We start from the raw sequence: 19,146 nt of genomic DNA, 5'->3' as shown, positions 1-19,146 counted from the left end.
GGAAACATCTCTTCATTAATGAAATTTAAATATGCATTTTCCTTCAAAGTTAAAATGCATTTACTTCAAAGTTTCCAACTAACTTCTAAATGTAATATTTACTAATCGACACGTTCACTCCCCAAAGAAGTAGCTAAAATACATCAGTATAGAATGGTGCATTTTCACCAGTTTCTCTTTTTGCATATTTCTCTTTTTGCACAAAAGACAATTCAGGGATTTTTTGAGAAAATATAAGTCTTGCAAGGAATGTAACACACACAAATATTTTTAGGTTCTCTCTGTAAGTCCTGCATGCTAACTTCCAAGAGTAGGGTTTTATGTCACAAGAGAGAATTTTCCTTGTAGGAATTTCTGCCCAATTTCTTTCATTTAAGCTTTGCAGCTCTCTCAAAATGATAAAGGCAGAACACATTTGGTCATTTTCTGACAGAACCTTGCACGTAAGCTCTCTGAACAATATTTGTTCAAAAATATCCAGTAGCTACCAAACATATTCCAAAAGCCACCTGAAAAAGGCCAGAAAAGTAAGTATTTTTATATCTAAAGATCACACAAACTTCCAACACCACCATCTGGGGTCTCATGAATTTCATTCCAGCTTTTTAAAGGTCAAGGGCAGGGTCCTTACAACACTAAACACTACTGCACCATAGATTCAACTTCCCACAACTCACCTTAGATTCCAGAAATCTGAGAAAGCAGAAAACCAGGGTCAAAGTTAGTTCTGAAGCAGACTTGACACCACAGGAAAAATTATATCCAACAAGACTGAATTAGTCGCCACAAGTCTTTAGAATGTGTATTCATTCTTACTACAGTGTTTTTCATCCTTTACTGGGAAGGATAACTGCTTTCAGAGGAAGATTACCCAACCGATGGAAAACGTCCATTTTTTTTACCCTATCAGCCCATCCCCATGATCTGAACCCTTATCAGTTTTTGTTAGGTTTAAAAGTAGGTGCTGATGCAATCATTACTTGATGATTCAGCCACTAATCACAGCAACCATTAACAAGCACAGCAAGGACTTCTTCTCTGAAAATTCCCAGTCAAGCTGCACATAGACAAATAAGGAAAGCCAAGAACCAGAAGGAAGATCTCAGTATTCCCAGTCAGTCTTTAAATGCAGACTACACAGCAAAGGAGAACTTTAAGATTTTTGAAGACAGAAATGTAAAGTCTTTGGGAGAACATGACCTTTGAGACACAGAAAGAGGTAAGCACACCAGCACTGGTGAAGTGACAGAGTGAATAATGGAAATGAGAGATGAGCACCAACAGTGAGCTGAACACACACAGGAGGCACAGGTATGCTAAAATGCAAAAGTTGCTCATGTTTTGATCAACAGTGAAGCAGCCAGGTACAAACATGAAACAGCATAAATCAAGAGAAGCTAAGCCAGCTCTGTACAGCAACAGCCCAAACACAGACAGGGTAAGTTCAGATTGGCACACAGAGAAAACAGGTTACAAAGACATGAGAGATGGAGCCTCAGCTGCATAAATTGCATACTTACCTGGATTAGACTGCATAAATTCAGTGACTGGGTCCTTTCCTGTGGTTTTGTCAAACTGCCTTCATCTCTGGGAGTATCCCATGGAGTTGCTTACCTGCAGCAGTGCAGCTCCCTACAACTTCATTTCCAGTTTAGAGCTAAAAAAGAACTATAAAGAGCCAAAAGCAACAAGCTTTCAGACAACCCTCAAGCCAACAAACTGAAAATTAGTTGATAATTAAAAACTGGTTAGCATTGTGGCCTTTTTTTTTTTTTTTTTTGCCATTATAGGCCTATACCTAGTGATAGGCAGCATTGCTTTTAGCTTCATCTTTCAGAAGTAAAAGTTGCCTACTACAGGTTGGTTCCGTGTTGTAACTAATCTGGAGTTCCTGTTTTTGATTTTCACTCAAAGTGCCAAAGAAAAATGACTGGTGTTCTGGGGCTAATTTTACTATTTAAGATTTAAGCTAGTGATTATAGCTGATACTATACAAAAGTTCAGAGATGAAGTGGCTGACTGAACTCCACTTTACACATTATACCAAGAAACTACTTAACCACTAATAGCCAGCCTCTGATATGCTAAAAGAATCAACAACTTAACAGTTTGTTTGGTTTTGTGCTTTTGGATTTTTCTGTTGTTGCTTTTGTGTTTTGGTTAGTTTTAAACCACCCAAATAGCAAAATCAGCATCAGATTCACCTTTAGGGTGATGGAAAATACGGGTATTTTGGCCAAGTCTTGCAAAGGTTTGCATGCAAGCTCAAATAACCACATGAAGATCCAGCCTATTAAGAGGAGAGTCTCTTAACCCCTAATATGAGACTTCTGAGGTCAGAGTGACATAATTTATATTTGCATCTACTTCATTACCCCCTATTCCATTTAACGTGTTAATGAAGAGCAATTAAAACAGATCTTTATTCTGCTCAGAGAGCAGATTTGAGAACTGACGTGTACTACTTTGCCTCTGTTAAAGGAGGTCACAAAAATTAAATCAAGCTGAATTTGATACAACAGAAAGACCCCAGGTGGAAGAGGTACTTCCTACTCTCAGTATTCTACATAACCATCTTTGTGTTAGTTACCACAAAGTAAGTGGCCACAAAGTAAGTTAGTTACCACAAAGTTCGTGGCAACAAAATTAAGACAATGTAATTTTAAAATGTTGACAAGCTATGGCAAATACATGAACAAATTCCATCATTCATTCAGATTTCTCACACTAAGAATACAACGTCAACAAGCAAAGTTTTTCCCAGGCTGCTGAAATCTACACAGTATTTCGATTAAACTAAAAACATGAGTAGAATTCATAACCAAACAGATGCATGAATGGCAAGCAGTGATAATTTAGGGCAAAAAAAGCTGTCCTGATTTGCATTTTGATGTAGCTGTGCAAGCCATTTTCCTTCTCTTTGAAAAACCTGTGTGTATGCTGTGCATCAATACAAGGAAGCATAAACGCTTGTACTTGAGGGAGATTATCCACTTAATGTAAAAAATCTACACAAAGAAGTGTTCATGGGACTGGAACCCATGGAATACCAGAAGTCTTGCCAGTGGAACAAGGCATTAAAATTGTAGTTCGTGAAGAAAGCATGCAGGGGTTATGCTGTACAAGCAAATCCAACAAGAAAGTTTAAAGAAGTTACAGATTTGTAGACTCAAAAATATTCAGGTTGTTTGTAAAGATGTCCATTCTACAGTAACACTGACTATTCAGGCAGGTTATTACCCCGCAGTATCAGTATCATGAAGGATTCCGTTCTCCTTTTCCATTCAGCTAAAAAACTACCTTAGTAAGTTGGGAAAAAAGATCTGTAAAAGTTAAAAAAAATCTGTAAGAGTTCTAACATGAAAGCATTAACATCAGATTAATTTCTATTCAAAACTGTGCCACAGTGAAATGTCTTAGGTTTAAGCTCAGATCTTTAAGAAACGTCAAGAAATGAGTTGACCAAAAGTCTAGTTTAACCGGTATTTTTAGTCATTAAATGAATACTCTCCCATAGCTGGACTAAGACTCCAGCTAAACTTGGGATGGGGATTTGCCCTAGGAGCACTAAATGTTGTTTGCCCTTTCCTTACTCCCACAGAGAAGCCTACTTTGAGACTTGTGCTTTTCTGGGACGAAGGAGCACATCTGCTACAGAACAACCAGAAATCCATCAACTAAGAGAACACATAAATCTTACTGGGTTATCTTTTCACATGTAACACTGGCATCCTCTTAGTAAATCCTTCCCAAGAAAATAGAAAGCATGTCACACTGTTTTAGCAATCCTTTATTGAAGATAACAAGTTGGTTATGTTCACTGTATTGTATGAAACATCACAATATCATACTGGGAAGGTACTATCAGTACAGGGTTGGACCAGAGCGGACAGTCTGAACAATAAACCATTTTGCATTCTTCATTCCCTATCTTGTAACAACCCCAAAAAAACCAGTAAAGGGACAAATACCTGTTAACATCATCATTTAAAACACTTTAACTTACAAGGCTAAAATCTAATGAATAAATAAAATATACTGTGGCAATAATCCTCTCTAGACCAAAAAAAATAATAAATCAGATACACAGTGAATCAAAATGACCGGAAAAGCTGGCCTTCGGCATCAGTATGAAAGAGCGTGTGGTTTTTACAGACTCACCATGGGGATAAAGTTACAGAAAAATACCATGAATTTAATTTCACACAAAACCAGTTGATGACTGTCATTAGCTTAAAACTACACACAAGGGCAATTACATCCTCGCTGAAACACAGTTTAAACAAATAGGAAAATGTTTACAAGGCATCCACAGCATGTAAATCATGTACAGATGGATACATTCATTGTTTCCCCTCCCCAATAGCTTTTATTTTAGATAAATACTTTACTCTTCCCCATTTTCAGCATTTACTGGACTCATTACATGCACAACTCAAAGAAGTCAGAAAAAAAGTCAAGGTTATTGCAAAAATAGAATTAAACTAAGAATCTTCAAGTACCTTACATGACAGCCACTCTGTACCATGCCCATTGCTTATAAAATGAAAGGTCATTGAACCCATGAAAATATCTCTAATATTTTCTTAATTTAAAATAGATAATTTTAAGTGTATTTATAGTAATCTCAAAGTGATAATTTGAACTTCGAAAATAATGCAAACAATTAAAAATTATACCCATATTACACAAGACTTCTGTCTGTATCTGAAGCTGAAAAAAATCAAAAAACTATAGAAAACCACATATAGAACAAAAAAATAATCACAATTTACATTATAATAAAGGCAAATTTTCAGCATTTTTAAAAAAACCTGCAGCTGTGAGAGATGTCAAAGCAAGTCACTACTAACTATAAATTCACCAGTTTGTTTTTTTTCAAAAAGATTTTTCTCTAGCAAGAGTTGAAGGGTGTGTTGTACACATGCGTAAAATTCTTACTGGTTTTAGATGCCTAGAATCTTCATATATTATTGCCAAATACACTTATCTTCAAGCAAGCAGTAGGCAACGTATCACAATTTGGACACCGCAGGGAAACCTAACGGTCTGGTAATACAGGTAAAACTGGAAAATTAAAAAAAAAAAATACACATCTGATAGCGTGTTGCCCAATTGAAATTACTTCCAAGCCACAGAGCTGCAAAGCCTTCCAACTTGGTGAAGTGAAATAAGAAACATCTCAAACAATTACTTGTACTCTCTCTCATGCTTGCGTGTTGCACATTTCATTTAGCCACAGTGTATCTTCAGAGTACGCCTACAATCCCGTGCACCTCAGGTACACACACCGATCTGCTGAGAGAATATTCCTTCCTTCCTTCTTTTTTAGGGCCAAAGTTCATTACAGATGTAATCAGTATGCCTGAGGCTGGTAAAAATACTGTAGTACAGGCAATGCTAAGAGTGGCAATATCAGAAAACACAAAAATGAACAAATGATGGAAAATTCTAATATCTTTCTGCCCATTTCATAAAATGTTGGAAATCCACCAGAAATTTTCCCTTGTATTGAAGAAATCAGATTTAAAAGTTTTTTCCCCCTTTCAGAATCAAAAGCATTTTAGCAGATTTGTAAGGCTACCACGGATCTTCTAGATCTCCAGAACCCTACAGGAAAAGAAGAGGAGAAACATTACTACTCACCAATACAAATGAAAACATTTTGTTGCACTTTGGATTTCAGTGGCATAATTAAGAAGAATACTAGCGTAAGACAGAAAACATTTTCCTTGTTTTCCATACCTGCCCTCTTCCACACACAAATATTTCCTGTTTGTCAACATCATGATGGAATTTACTTTAAAAAAACATGAATCCAGTAAAGCTCTTATAGCAGAATGACTTAAAAACAAGATTTACCTAAAACTGTACTAAATCACTACTATCAATACATAGTATATATGTGAACTACAACCCCAAAAAAAGCTCTACAAATACTATGGAACTCAGCTTCTCAGGCATTCCTGTTCCAAAAGAAATTCCTGCAGGGTCATTTTCATTAAGGCAGTGAAATTTGTACCTATTTTGAACAACTGTATTTTTGTGCATGTGTTATGTTATGAACTGACACAAGACGTCCAGATTTCACTTATTAGCAGATGAGCTACCACTACTGCAAAGTCACAGTATTATCATCGACCTACCCAAATGGACATACGTGTGTGTGCTGTACCCCAAGAGACAAGGAAAAGATTTGGCAGAAGGCAAACTTTAGAAGAATAGTTTATTCATTTATCTGGCTGATGTTCAGCTTGAACCTGAGAAATGTTGCCCAAATACAGGATGAATGCTCCAAACCCCAAATCACTCAAAGCTTTGTAGAAACTGAAGAACACCATGAGTTCACATCAGAAGCTATGAAAAGTTTAAAGTCATGTCAGAGTGATAACACTTCAAAGAAAGTTTATTACTCGCTTAAAAGAGTCAATATGCATACAGATATTATTCCACAGCATATTCTTTATTTTCACTTGTTCACAAATTATTGTAACTTGACACTAGGTACTAAATTTAAGTACATTTTCATTTCTGGATATATACTATGCTACAACCTGAGAAGTAATACCATTGTCTAGAAAATCGGTATTCATGATGAACACTGGATACAATCTAAACTAAAAAAAAAAAAAAAAAAAAAATTTCAAACATTTCTTAAGTGACAACCTAAAATGTACCAGCTTTTGTGATTCAGCTGTAATAGAAACTATATACAAACCAAACCAAACATGCAGTACATGATGCCGGGGGGAAAAAAAAAACCTAAATAATTTGTATAATTCAATTAAATTGCACAAAAGATACAACTAAGATGTAAATTACTTTACAATGAGCAAACATATACCATCAAAACTATTATTTAATAATGTTCTCAAAATAAAAAGTTTTAAAATGCCTTTTTTGCGTATCATGTTAGATTCCTGTTGTTGGTGACACAGGATTTGAAAAAGGAAGATCAAATTCTCCAATGGGAAGTTAAATCTTGCTACACAACTTAGGATGCAATCACTGCAATATCCCACAGTAGTTGAACTTGTAAGGAAGTAAGAGCTCTGTATAAACAATCTGTACACATAACTACAGCAAAGCCAAACAGTCTTCCAGGCCAGCAGGGCGCCAGGTTGCGATGTGAGCAGAGGAAGCCGCGGCGGTGAAGCGCAGCGCTAGCTCGCTGCGATGTCAGGAGCGCTGCTCGCCGCTCTGGTCGCTGCCCGCGGCCGGGCGCGCTGCCGGTGGCGGGGCCGGGGCCGGGGGCGGCTGCGCGGCCGCGGAGTCCTCGGGCGGGCCCGGGCCCTGCAGCTGCGCCAGGCGGTACCCGGCCAGCATCTCCTCCAGCAGGTGGCGGTAGTTGCCCCTATGATTAATCCGCATCTGCCTCAGCGCCTCCACCAACCTCCCCTGCGTTCCGCCTTCCTCGGCCGCGCCGGGCTCCTTCGGTTGAGATTCAACACCCCAAAAAGATCAGTAGTTAAACTAAAAGTTTTTCTAACCACATTAAAAAAAAAAAAACCAAAAAAAACCGAAAATCCAATCTTTTTTTTCAAACTGAGAAAACATGTCTCTATTTGAATGTAAAACACCTTATTAGCAACACAGAACAATGTATTTCATGTTCATCCTTTTAAATATCATAATTTAAGAAACGATAACTATGAAACCAGCATTTTTAATAATTTCAATTCATTTTGAGCCAGTCAAAGTACCTCCGCCCAATTAATTCCATCTTCATTTCAAATGTCTTTGATAAATACAGATGATACCTGCCCACAACTGTGGTCATTTATCAGTGGAAAACTTGGAAAATTTAAGCTTCTTTAGCCACCAGGTCAATATATTTGTGAATTTCTGCACAGCCAGTAGCAGCACAGTTCTGTGAAAAACTCAGGGAACAGATAACTCTACTGATAGTAGTTTAGTTGAAGCATCACATCAAACTAAATGCTCAATGTTTTAGTGAACACTCTGATTTTAGCATGCATGATGCTGCCAGAAAAGCAAGCAGATACCCATGAGCGTGGGGAATGCTGGTATTTGAACAACATAAGACACACCTTTGGGCAGACTGTGTATTGCCTGGAAAAATTAGCAGGTAGAACAGATATTTAATGTCAAAGCTAAGAACCCACAGCACAAAATCTGATCATTTAGAGCTGATCAAGGAATGGAAGTCTCCTCAGCAAATGACCTGTTTGGTTACAAGCCTTCAGTTGAAAAAAATGTTGCATTTTTTGGTGATAGACTTACAGTGCTTTGACACTGATACTATGTATTTTCACTTTCAAGTGCTAAAGCAGTAGTGTTGCTTTAAGGGAACGGTACATTTTATATTATTAATATCTAGCAATTTACCAATCTAGACAAATGAAACTATCTCTGGAAGCTGGCAGATTTCGCAAGACATAAGAAGCACAATCCAGACTGCCTTGTTTTCATGCTGACCTCATTTTATTGTCATATAGTCCAAAAGCTTCCTAACTAAAGTACTGCTGTCATTCATTTACAAGCTTAACAGCAGTATTGAGAAGATACCTTGGGATCAGTAAGATTCTGCATGCTCTATGTAATGTTGCTGGAATGAAAGCCCCAAGACTGATTAGTACAGTCCAAGTTAAAATGGAGACAATTTTACCACAAAAATGAGTATTACTGCATATAATGGCATGCATCTAAGTTTAATTTGTTCAGGAAATAAGAGACATACTTTCACAGTGGTTTGTTGGTCTTAGTTTGAGATGTTTTGATTCCCATGTACTAGCACTTTCACATTCAAATATGAAAAAATTCAAGACAATATTCAAGAATTCAATACTCTCTTGTCTTCAAGAGCACAGAGAGGAGAAGCAAGATAAAGGAGATAGTTTTAATGTATGAAATGGAACTGCTTTAATACCTTATAAGCACAATGTCAGCGAAAAACCAGGGCACCAAGAAGAGGCTACAGATGTATCCTTTTGCTTGGCTTGACAAAGAAAAAAACCTGAGTTATGTATACACCTAGCTAATATTAAACACGGCAACATAGCTGAAGACTTCCAGTTTTTTAAAATTCAGGGAACATTTAAATTCCATATTTTGTCTACTCCATCAGTTTTGCTCTGAGGTTGACATTAGCACACATACACCCTGAAATTTCCACATTTCACAATACCGAGATCTTTAAAAATTCCTTTGGCAGACAGAAGTGAATAATTTTGCTCCATGCAACTGAAGAGTAAAAGCAATAAGCAATATAATAGCAGCCCTGAGGCTCCTAAGCAATTCAAATGCTGGTAGGAGTTGAATTAGCAATGCTATTAGCGATTGATATTCAAACTCACATCCTGCATGGCGTTGCACCCTATTTTACAGCGGGCTATTTTATGCTTCCCTTGTGTCCCTCAGTGCTAACAGACAAGAACCCCCACAGACAGTAGGACAGAAATTGCCTCTTTTATATATTATATGCTATATAGACAGAGATTTCTCTCTAATGATGTGTGGCTAGAGCAGGTCCCTAAAAACTATGGTTATTGTGCAAGGTCGCATTTGCCTTCCTTCACATTTCAATTCAACTGAAGTGCTACTGACCGTAAAATCAAGAATAAATTTGTGCTAGCTATATTCAACATGAGCATTCACAATTTTTACACAAGTTTTGTGCTATTAAATTATGTGTATGAAAAGGGCTGCTATGTATTAAAGACTGGATTTACAATGTTGTGAGAATGATGTACGAGTTATGCCCATTTACATTTATGTGTAGCAGCCCTTAATGGCATATGATTTGGATCAGTCAACTGCCAGAGTGTATTATTAGTAAAAACAAGAGAGAAACATGATTGATTTCAAGTAAGATGCTCAAAGGTAGCTTTAAGCAAATGCCACTGAAACTATTAACACAGCCACTGTAATTTTAACATTGTTTCTTGTGTTTAAGGATATATACATACAGTGAAGTAGTCTAATTGGATAGTAGTCTCTTAGTCTTAGGAAGACATAAAAAATTTAAATGGTCAGAGTACAGTCACAGAGAAAGAGTAGTACTTTAGCACAGGAAGCAGAACTACTCTTTAGTGGTATTGTAACATCACAGCGCTAACAATTATTTAGCTATGAAAACATTCTTTTAAATTCCCTTTAAAGATCTGAAAGCACCAGGCCCCAATACATAACAGATTTCTGTGCTTTCGCTCATATTTTTAAAGGCAGAACGCCCCACATTTATAGCAGAAGTCTCTGCTCAAACAACAGGCAAGTTGTTCATTGTGACCATAGTGCAGGGCTCTCTCCAGCCCTGGATTCATAAAATACTTGTAATCTGCTGAGATTCCCAGCAGAAAAAACTTAGGACTGCTATAACCTCAAGCCAGACTATGACCTCTGAATACCGCTGTAAGTAAGGATTCTTTTATTTCTCAGGCTCTTGCTCTGCATGACATCTCCTTACTTAGGCTCTATGTTAAGATTTCTCAGAAAACACACGTGTGAAGAATAAAAATCTACTATCACTAGTTTGGATAACCAAAAAACAAAATCCAAGTGCAACACTACCTGAAACGTTTACAGTGCTGAGTAAAACAAAGATTACCCAGGAACAGATAAAACCAAGGTTTTCATTTATATACCAAGAACTAACTTGCAAAGCTATTATGATCCAGTTCACAGGAACTCAAGGTAACTATTTTAAAACTGTTAGATGCTAAAATGTATAGCCTTTAGAAGAAAGCCATATTCTCAATTGCAAAAGTTAATCTGACTGTTTGGGTTGTTGTTTGTGTGGTTTGGAGAGGTTTTTTTAGTCATTTGCATTAATATTTTAGCAACTAACAACATTACTATTTTGCCATGATAAAAATTGCCCTAGCCTTAAATACAACCATAAGATGGAAGATGACTGCCACAGGCAGAGTTTCCAGTCAGTAACAGAAGTGTTCTGCACAACACTCACTCTCAGCAGACACGGGTGCACTGCTAACCACACTCAGGGAAGGATTCTCAGGCGGAAGTCAAGCGTGCCTTTGTGCTCTACAGACTCAGCATGTCTCTAGCACCTGATTTTTCATGTGAACATCTGCTCTTGCCTCATATTAGTTTAAACAAGAGCATCATTGGCCAGATTTCAATCTCACTTGGCAATGTCATCATTGGGATATACTGTATGTTTCCTTCCTGCTTAAATGTGAGATGTGTAGCAACATTATCACTGTGTGTAGACATTCTGAAGAGTCTGATGTTGAATAACTGAACAGCTTCCTTCCCTGTACATCTCTGGACACTACAGTCTCCAGTCCAGAAGGCTACAAGATCAAACATACACCTGAAACTGAGTAAGACCAGCAAGGAAGTAATGTTTTCATCATCTCAGAGATGAGGACCACTAGATTCATCCAGTTCGAGGACATTAAGGTAACTTGCTGGGAAGATGCAAACAGGAATTGTATCCTTCACCAAGGGAAGTTCATCCTCTCAAACCACTCTGGGCTAGTACCAGTTAGAGTGAAAAGAACAAAGGTGCTGACTGGCAAATGACATGCTATCACAAGCTCAAACTAGAATTGAAAACACTATTTAAAACACATATCTGAGAATTGCACTTCTATATCCACATAAGAAAAAATTAGGAAGCAGACTGCAGTCTACTGTTCAAATCTCTTTTTAAAGAAACCAAATTAAAAGCTAAACTAGCTACTCAGGGATTTTAATAGCAAGAAAGGTCAAAGCTGTTAATGGTATATTCTCTTAGGAGCAAAATGCATATTTAGGTTAGCTACCTCATTTCATTACATTAAAATGGATGATGCACAAACATTTCCTGAAAGGAGCCAATAGACAAACAGATGCCGTACTACACATTAGGACTTTCAGCAAACTTGCACAGCTATTGAGAAGTAAATCTAGACTTAAAATGGCTGCATCACAAATGCAACTATGGCATATAACATTTCTAAAATGTAACCATTAGACAAACATTCAGGGTTTCTTCTTAAAATACCAACTAATTTGTAAAACCTATGCTGTTTTATTTTTTATTTCATTTTTAAATAAGCCACATATACCAGTAACTTTTCCCCAAAAAGCAGGGGAAGTTCTGGCTAAATACAAAAAGTAGTAGCAGGCTGATAGAGGTGCAGACTTTCCTGAAGGACTAAAGAAGCTGAAAAGAGGAAAATTTTGTGTACCTTGGTTTGGGGTACTGTTGCACAATTTCGTGAAAGTGAAATGAAAAAAGTATAATCCTATCACTTTCAAAATAGACAAAGGAACAAATCCTAAAAAATTAACAAATTAAAAGATTTCTTCTCCATTTGTACGCTAACAGAATAGTTAGTCCCTTCCACCCACACAAGCTTCTAACTGAAGATAATAAATGAAATATAGGCAGTTAAGAGGACAATGGGAAAGACACAGTAACAATTGTGCTGAGACTGAGTATTTACTATCTCAAGGTGTGCAATTGATAATTTCAAGGTATTTCAAGTGCAACACCATTCACAGTAACTGCTGTTATAATAACTAGCTGACTGAGGGCCTTGTAGCCATCTCAGAAGAAAAAAATATTATAGAGGATTTACTAGAATAGGAATGGTACTTCCACAAAACACTTCACATAAACTGTACAGGAAATGACAACGTGTACAAGCACTGATACTTTTTATCAGTTCTTCAGTTTTCCACAGTTTTTAAGCAAATTTAATCACAATTGATAGTTATTATTTACACTAATATTAGAAGCTACCTAATAATCAGGTTTAGAGGCACAATAAACCAGATTTCAACATCCTACTTAAAATTCAGCTTCGTAGGAAATGGGAAGAAGAACATCAGCCATTTTAGAAATCATAACTGAAGTAATGTAAAATGACTTTTCCTTAGACCAGCAGAGATGGGACATGAAAAGATAGTGTAAATGTTATGAAAATAGTCAATATTAGTTTTGTAGTCTTTTATATTCAGTGTACCGAAGCCTTCTTACAGAAAACAACAGGAAGCGTGTTTGCCCCCTCTTGTACTACATTTCTGGACAGTACACATAACAGCTAGTTAAGTAACAGATTTGCTGACTACTAGTTTTTTTACAATTATAAACTATAGTTTGGATAAACCCTGCACTGTTACCTCACTGGTACCTCATGGTTTGACTGAGAAAGTGGTAGTCATTTAGATGTTTAAAAAGTATTTCAGAATTGGGTGCCAGTTTTCTGTCTTTCAGAGGAAGAACTTCTATACCAAATCCATCCAGAGCAACATAAAAATTAGAGGTACATTACAATATGTATCTTGTATTTCTAACACTTTATTCCCAGTGACGAACACTTTTGCTTAATGTATGACATCTTTGATGTTCACATTAACAAAGAGGTGTAGCAATCAAAATGGGAACTTACCCCCTCATTGTCTCTGTGTGGATTCAGCCTAGTATACACATTTTCAATAATATTACGCCTAAAAAGAGAAGTTTAAAAAAAATTAAGCAAAATAAAGGATTGCAAAACATTGAGAAAAGTTTGAGCAGAGTAGGCATTTTGAAGTACTTAAGGTACTTTTCTTTTAATCTGTCTTTTAAAAAGATGAAACCCACTCCGTGTCTTTACTCAGTCTTTACAAATCTTAACCAGTTGCTAGATCCCCAAATTCTTATTCAAAGTGAGTAAAGTAAAACCATTTTTTTACCTTACCCTCTCCATGATCCACCTCTTTTTAGAGCTGCATACTCAGATTTTGTCAAGAGCAACATTTAAATCTATATTTGGCTTGTTATAAAAAATTCTTCAAGTTTCCTGGTTTTCTTGCCCGATTTGTGGATGTGGAACTTGAAGACAGTTCAGTTTTCCCTCATCTTTATTACATATAGGCAGGTTACAACCTGTCTACAAAATTCTCAAGTGTGGTATGAAGAGTATATAACCCCTGAGATGTGTTTTCTATTGTCTACTCACACTGTAGAAATTAAAACACAAAAGCCACTAGCTAGACTTTTTTTGTAGCAGTACCATTTAAGGCCCCACATTCACAGGCAGTCAAAATAAGCACAAAGAAGTTCACAAAAAATAAAACCATCATATAAACAGACTTCTGATGCAAAAAAAGTTATGTACTCACATCTTCAAAGTTAAAACTGACAAACATTCAGACAGCTATAATAAATATGACCAAAGTTATGGACAACTTCAACAAAAAAGAACTGCTACATGGACTAAGACTCAAGTCTGGAACTGACCAAGATCTCTAAAAATTTTATATTACAGAATGAGGGACACCAACTGTTGACTCTTCTAAAGGACACAAAGGCATCAGATGTCAAAACAGCAGCAAATGTCTCAAATACACGTGGCTCTCAATGCAACAGAACTTTCTGTCCCAGAATACTGAGGATGCTACAGGTTTGATGAGGCTCCTTCTGAACATATTTAAGAAATCTGGAAAGGTTGCATATTTGAGTCAGTATGGGATCCACTGGAATTGATGGAAGATTTCCTAGAGAAAAGAAACTGATCTTTTTGGCAGTGCTAGAGGAAAGGGTTCTCTCCATTTAGTTCCACAATCAGTGATACAGGAATGGCACAATTCTGACTCTACATAAAGCAGAGGCATCTCCAATGTAACAAAAAACCCTTGGACAGTCCCAGCAAGACTGCTACAGAAGCAGGAAGCAGCCACTGCAGTGGGTTTAAAAAGACATGAAAATAAGCTCCTTGGGAATTACCCAATCTTTTTCGTTCACTTTTCTTTCTTTCAATCAGTGTATTTCTCTGCGATTTTCTTTGATGGGAAAACTCAGGAGCAAGATTTTGAGTGGAACTACTAAGGCCCAGGTGCCAGAGTAGCTCAGGGCTTTTGTTTACTTCAGCAACAAACCTCCATTCCTGCGGCAGCGTTTGAAATCACAAGGGGATTGGCATCAATCCAGAAAACAGTCTTTGGAGACTAAGATTTTATAGGGTAAAACAGCACCATCAGCTGACCAATACATCTCCTGTCTCAAAGAGTGGGCCCCACGAGGGGCTTCTACATAAGTGAGAAGCTTGAAGGAAGGAATTATACAGTGCCAATATAAATGGAGCTACTTAAGGGGTTCCTAAGGTTTGCAAACATACTCTAGTCACAATAACACTGAATTGCAATTCTCCAGTTCAGACATACTAAAAATTGGGAGCAACTTTAACTGGTGCTAAAACCGTGGATTACAGCCACAGACAAGATCTTTTTGCAACCTGTTTGAGTAAGGTCTTGGAGGTCAAGCACAAGGACAATGCGTAACTTCTTTGTGACCTGGTAACATCACAGGATAAGGACCTCAAGGAAAATAATATTCTCTAGTTAGGACAGAAGTCTTAAGTTACACAGTACGTTGATTTGGGTTGCGCAGTAGTATTTTTTACCAATACTTCCATTAATTTCCTGCAAGTAAAATGAACTTACAGATGTCACTGCCTCTGTCCCAAGTTCCGAGGCCAAGAACAATTTACTTGATACTTAATGACATTAAGTTACTTAATAATATTCTCTTGAAAGACACTGCAGGTACACCCCTGAAGTCAGGGGCCTTTAGAAGTCAAGATGAAGAGAAAGGCACCAAAATGCAAATTCTGAACCAAGTCCATGAAAAATGCAACCAGGTTCACAACAAATTTAAAGAAAATTTTTATGTCAGGGATCCAGAATAGTGCAGCAGTACATGATGTAGTTATTAATGAGCAAAACAACAAAACACAGTAGTTGAGAGGCACCAAGAAGAACAGGCACACCAAAACTTCTCTAAATGCCTGGAATGCACACAAGTGGAGAAGAAGGTGCAGAATATAGAGATACTTCCAAGGCCAGAGAGATATAATCATGGCAAATAGTGCTCATTAACAAGTACATGCAATGAAAATAGATGTGCACACATACAAATGCTCAGAGGACAGGACTTCATACTTTGTAAAATACAAATATTCCAGAAACAACATCCTCTATTTGCCAGGGAACACTAATCAGTCCTACTGTCTGGGGAATTCCAGATTAACAATTGTTTATGCAATCCTAAAGTCTTTTCATTAAAATCCTTAAGTTATAGGTTGCTAGAACATCACCACTGAGCTCCCCCAGAAAGCCAATGTAATTTCTGAAGGTTTATTCCTGTTAAGTTTTAAGATGCATATTCCATTTCAATATTCTTGGTTATCTACCGTTCAGTTTCAGACTAAACAAATAAAAACAATTTTCTTATGAGAATGTTTGCTGAGCAAATAAGTACTGTTCCAAACTTAGAATGGACATGAAGTGGTTGGGAAAACATGACATCAGGAAAACTGACTCCCGGCATTTTTGATATTCATTTTGATATGTTTGAAAGCTCTTAACAAATGTAGTAAAGCAGCAGTAAAAAGCCAAGAATACATATATTTTTTTTAAATGGCCACATGGAAATAATAAATTAATATGTAATGTACTCTTTACCATTCTGAAATGGGAACAATGACACAAATGTCTATATACTGCAAAAGGTAAACTAAGTTCAAACATAAAAAACTTGAGTATAGCTATTACAATAAGAAAACTTTAAAACATTTAATGAAAGAGTGTCAGTGAATTTAACAGTTCAAGAAATTCTAGTACTGTACTCACTTGCCAGCTAAACCACCTCCTGGTGGTAAATTAGGGATATTCTCTGCAGTTAAAATACGAATAACATGAGCAAGATCAGGCATTCCTTCTTCACCTGCTTTTTCCATAATTTCTAATTTAAAAACACAAGAAATCCTGAATTAATACCACCCATTGGCTAAGACACTGAAATATAAGATATTATCACTTTTTAACAGCAGCATTATGAAAAAGTTACATGTAAACAGGAAAACATTGTTTGCATTTTAGGTTAACAGTCTTCGCATGATAGAACAGAGTTTAAATTCATAGTCTGTCATTCCAGCATGCATCAAGCCTTACTCTCTAGACAAATTCAGAAGCAGACTGTGAACTGAATTAAATAACCTGGAGATAGCAGCCTGTTCTCTCTGAAAAAGACAGCAGCTGGGAGTCTGTTTCAGTTAGCTTCCCCTTGCAGCGCAACATGTTACATGCCATAAAGCCAATGCTTCCCAGGATTCTGGCACACTTCCTTGTGAATAACACCTTGTATCCCCAGTCTCCAGTGCACGAACACTTCGACCACCAAGCAATCAAGAGGATACATAACAGATAGATAATATTAGCACTCAAGTGGCCAAAACAGAATATGGAACTGATATGGAATAATTAAAAATACTTATTAAAATAATAATTAAAAATGATATTCCATTTTCAAAGCTGACATACAGCTCAAGTCCAGTGCTTCTAGCCTCTAAGTTCTTCTAGCTTGGAAAAGAACTGACTGAACTCAAGTAAATCTTCACATATTCTCTTTCATCAGGGTTGTTATTAAGATAAATGTATAATATCTGTGTAAACACTCACACAGGTGCAATGCTGCCAGCTTCCAGTCATCAGCCTCTACTCATTCAATCATGGCATAAAAAGGTTTGGAGTTGTAATGCACAAGTCTTCTATTTTGAAGAGAGAGTATTTTTTCTGAAAATCAACTAAATTACAGAATGGAGTACTATTTCCTGTAGACACTGTTCTAGATAAAACTCGCTTTAAGAAGAATTAAGAATGAACCCTCTCAAGTATCATCCTAAAAAAAACTTCAGTCATTCTGTATCTTGGCCACTATCCATCAAACAAATAATTTCATTTTCTTACAATTGATTATACTCTGGATGACTGATTTGGAGCCTGCAGTTTATGAGTTTCTTAAGTTAGCAGAAAAGCACACCACTTACCTACCTCAAACCCTTCATCCCAAGTTTCCTAGTATTTAAACCTGTGTTGATGTCTATCACTTATCTAAGAAGCAAGTGACATTCAGACTTCTCTTAGGACTACCAAGATCAACAAAGTGCTTGGCAAGGTACTCACCCACTTTGTATGAGGCACATTGTAACTGCTTAAAGCAATCACTTGTAGAATACTATACAACCTTGTAACAAATAAGGCACTATTACGCTTCTAAGTCCCGATTTTAAGCCAGCACCATACAACCTTTGCAAAGAATAATATACCTGCACTACTACTAGAAGAGATTAAAATTAAAGACTGTTCCATGAAACTTGGATATGTATTATCATCCATCCATCCATCAAGGATAAATCATGTCTAGCAAAGGAAATGATAACTGAGTAAGTATGCCTGAATCTTAGAATTTTGATCACTTCTTCCACACATACTCACACAAATTAGCCACAACTCCACTTATAAATTGCATCCTTTTGTTCAGTTCTACTTAGTTAGAAGTAACTGCACTGCTATAATATAATTTTGCTGAGATACATTTGACAGGAAACATTTCTCATGAAAATATACTTTTTATACCAAGAGCACATCTGGTTCTATACACAGGACAAGTAGACAAATAGCACGAATTAGTAATAAGAAAAACTACAAATGCAGGAAATTTCTAAACATTTATTGTAAGGATTTTATATCTCCTTAAAAAGAAATGAAAGCAATCGCAAAGCTGAAGATTGCTGTAATGTTTCTTGGTACTAGAAACATACACATTTACACTGCATAACAACTTCTCAGAGAGTGCTGAACTGAACCATAAGCATCTTCTCTGCATTTCTAGGTGGCAAACCAAGAATTGTGGATGAACTAATAATTATCTTTTTATTTTCCTGGTATTAGAATGAGCCATTTTATCCAGAACTTGTTTCCTCTCTTAAAAAAAAAAACCGGTTCCTAACAGAAAATTGACACTAAAGCAAATGAGCATGCACAACCCACTGTCATTACACACCAGTTAGCAGATACACACAGTGGATGTGCTTGCAAAGGCCACCAGAGAAAGAAACCAAACTTTTTCAGAAACAGATTTATGGGCATTTACAAAGCTTTCAGCTTAATCTCTGTGATGTTAAGAATAACCCTACAGTTAGCTTTGCATTCCTAATATAATTCAGACACTTAAAGAATAATTCCTGGTATTATTATATACTTATATTCATGAAAGTCCACATCTTAATGAAAGTCTACTACTTAACCTCTACAACACTTTTCACTGAAAGCCTAACACTTCACTCACGGATAAGCATTTTGAAAATTCAGGTAACACTTTACTTCAATTTTACATAACGCAGGTCCCCA

The 19,146-nt window shown here is 36.7% G+C and overlaps 1 protein-coding gene across 2 annotated transcripts in view; it reads right to left on the bottom strand.

Annotated features, from left to right (window-relative positions):
* Positions 1-3,772: 3,772 nt before the first annotated feature.
* PPM1B (protein phosphatase, Mg2+/Mn2+ dependent 1B) overlaps positions 3,773-19,146 on the bottom strand; it is a 61,044-nt gene continuing 45,670 nt past the window's right edge. The window contains exons 4-6 of one of the 2 annotated variants that reach the window (XM_041413532.1): positions 16,588-16,699; positions 13,365-13,422; positions 3,773-5,610 (exon numbers count right to left, since the gene is read on the bottom strand). In XM_041413532.1, coding sequence (XP_041269466.1) covers positions 5,581-5,610; positions 13,365-13,422; positions 16,588-16,699 — 200 coding nt within the window. In that variant the 3' untranslated portion in view covers positions 3,773-5,580. Of the gene's footprint in view, positions 5,611-6,388; positions 7,432-13,364; positions 13,423-16,587; positions 16,700-19,146 lie in introns of those variants that run through there. The other variant, XM_041413531.1, reaches the window with a different exon arrangement.

Source organism: Onychostruthus taczanowskii, unplaced genomic scaffold, assembly GCF_017590055.1.
Source record: "Onychostruthus taczanowskii isolate IOZ18803 unplaced genomic scaffold, ASM1759005v1 scaffold42, whole genome shotgun sequence".
Taxonomy (NCBI): domain Eukaryota; kingdom Metazoa; phylum Chordata; class Aves; order Passeriformes; family Passeridae; genus Onychostruthus; species Onychostruthus taczanowskii.
The sequence above is the reverse complement of the archived record's forward strand: the minus strand, read 5'-3'. Positions and strand labels throughout refer to the sequence as shown.